The following is a 370-nucleotide window of genomic DNA, read 5'->3' on the forward strand; positions in this document are numbered from 1 at the left end:
CCGTCTCCACTTCTTCATGCCCGGCTTCGCGCCTCTAACATCCAGGTCCATGCAGCAATACTCGGCGCTCTCCGTACCAGAACTCACGCAGCAGATGTTCGACGCGAAGAACATGATGGCAGCCTGCGACCCACGCCACGGCCGATATCTCACCGTGGCGGCCATCTTCCGCGGCAGGATGTCGATGAAGGAGGTGGACGAGCAGATGCTCAACATCCAGAACAAGAACAGCTCGTACTTCGTCGAGTGGATACCGAACAACGTGAAGACGGCGGTGTGCGACATTCCGCCGCGCGGCCTCAAGATGTCCGCTACTTTCATCGGCAACTCCACGGCGATTCAGGAGCTGTTCAAGAGGATCTCCGAGCAG

At 58.6% G+C, this 370-nt stretch overlaps 1 protein-coding gene across 1 annotated transcript; it reads left to right on the forward strand.

Annotated features, from left to right (window-relative positions):
* Positions 1 to 7: 7 nt before the first annotated feature.
* On the forward strand, positions 8 to 367 carry LOC105462317 (tubulin beta chain; the record flags this gene model as incomplete). Its single annotated transcript, XM_011708840.1, has 1 exon — positions 8 to 367. A coding segment is annotated over exon 1 (351 nt), but the record flags the coding sequence as incomplete, so codon positions are not given.
* Between the last annotated feature and the right edge of the window lie 3 nt (positions 368 to 370).

Source organism: Wasmannia auropunctata, unplaced genomic scaffold (genome assembly GCF_000956235.1).
Source record: "Wasmannia auropunctata unplaced genomic scaffold, wasmannia.A_1.0 LD265987.1, whole genome shotgun sequence".
NCBI classification, from domain to species: domain Eukaryota; kingdom Metazoa; phylum Arthropoda; class Insecta; order Hymenoptera; family Formicidae; genus Wasmannia; species Wasmannia auropunctata.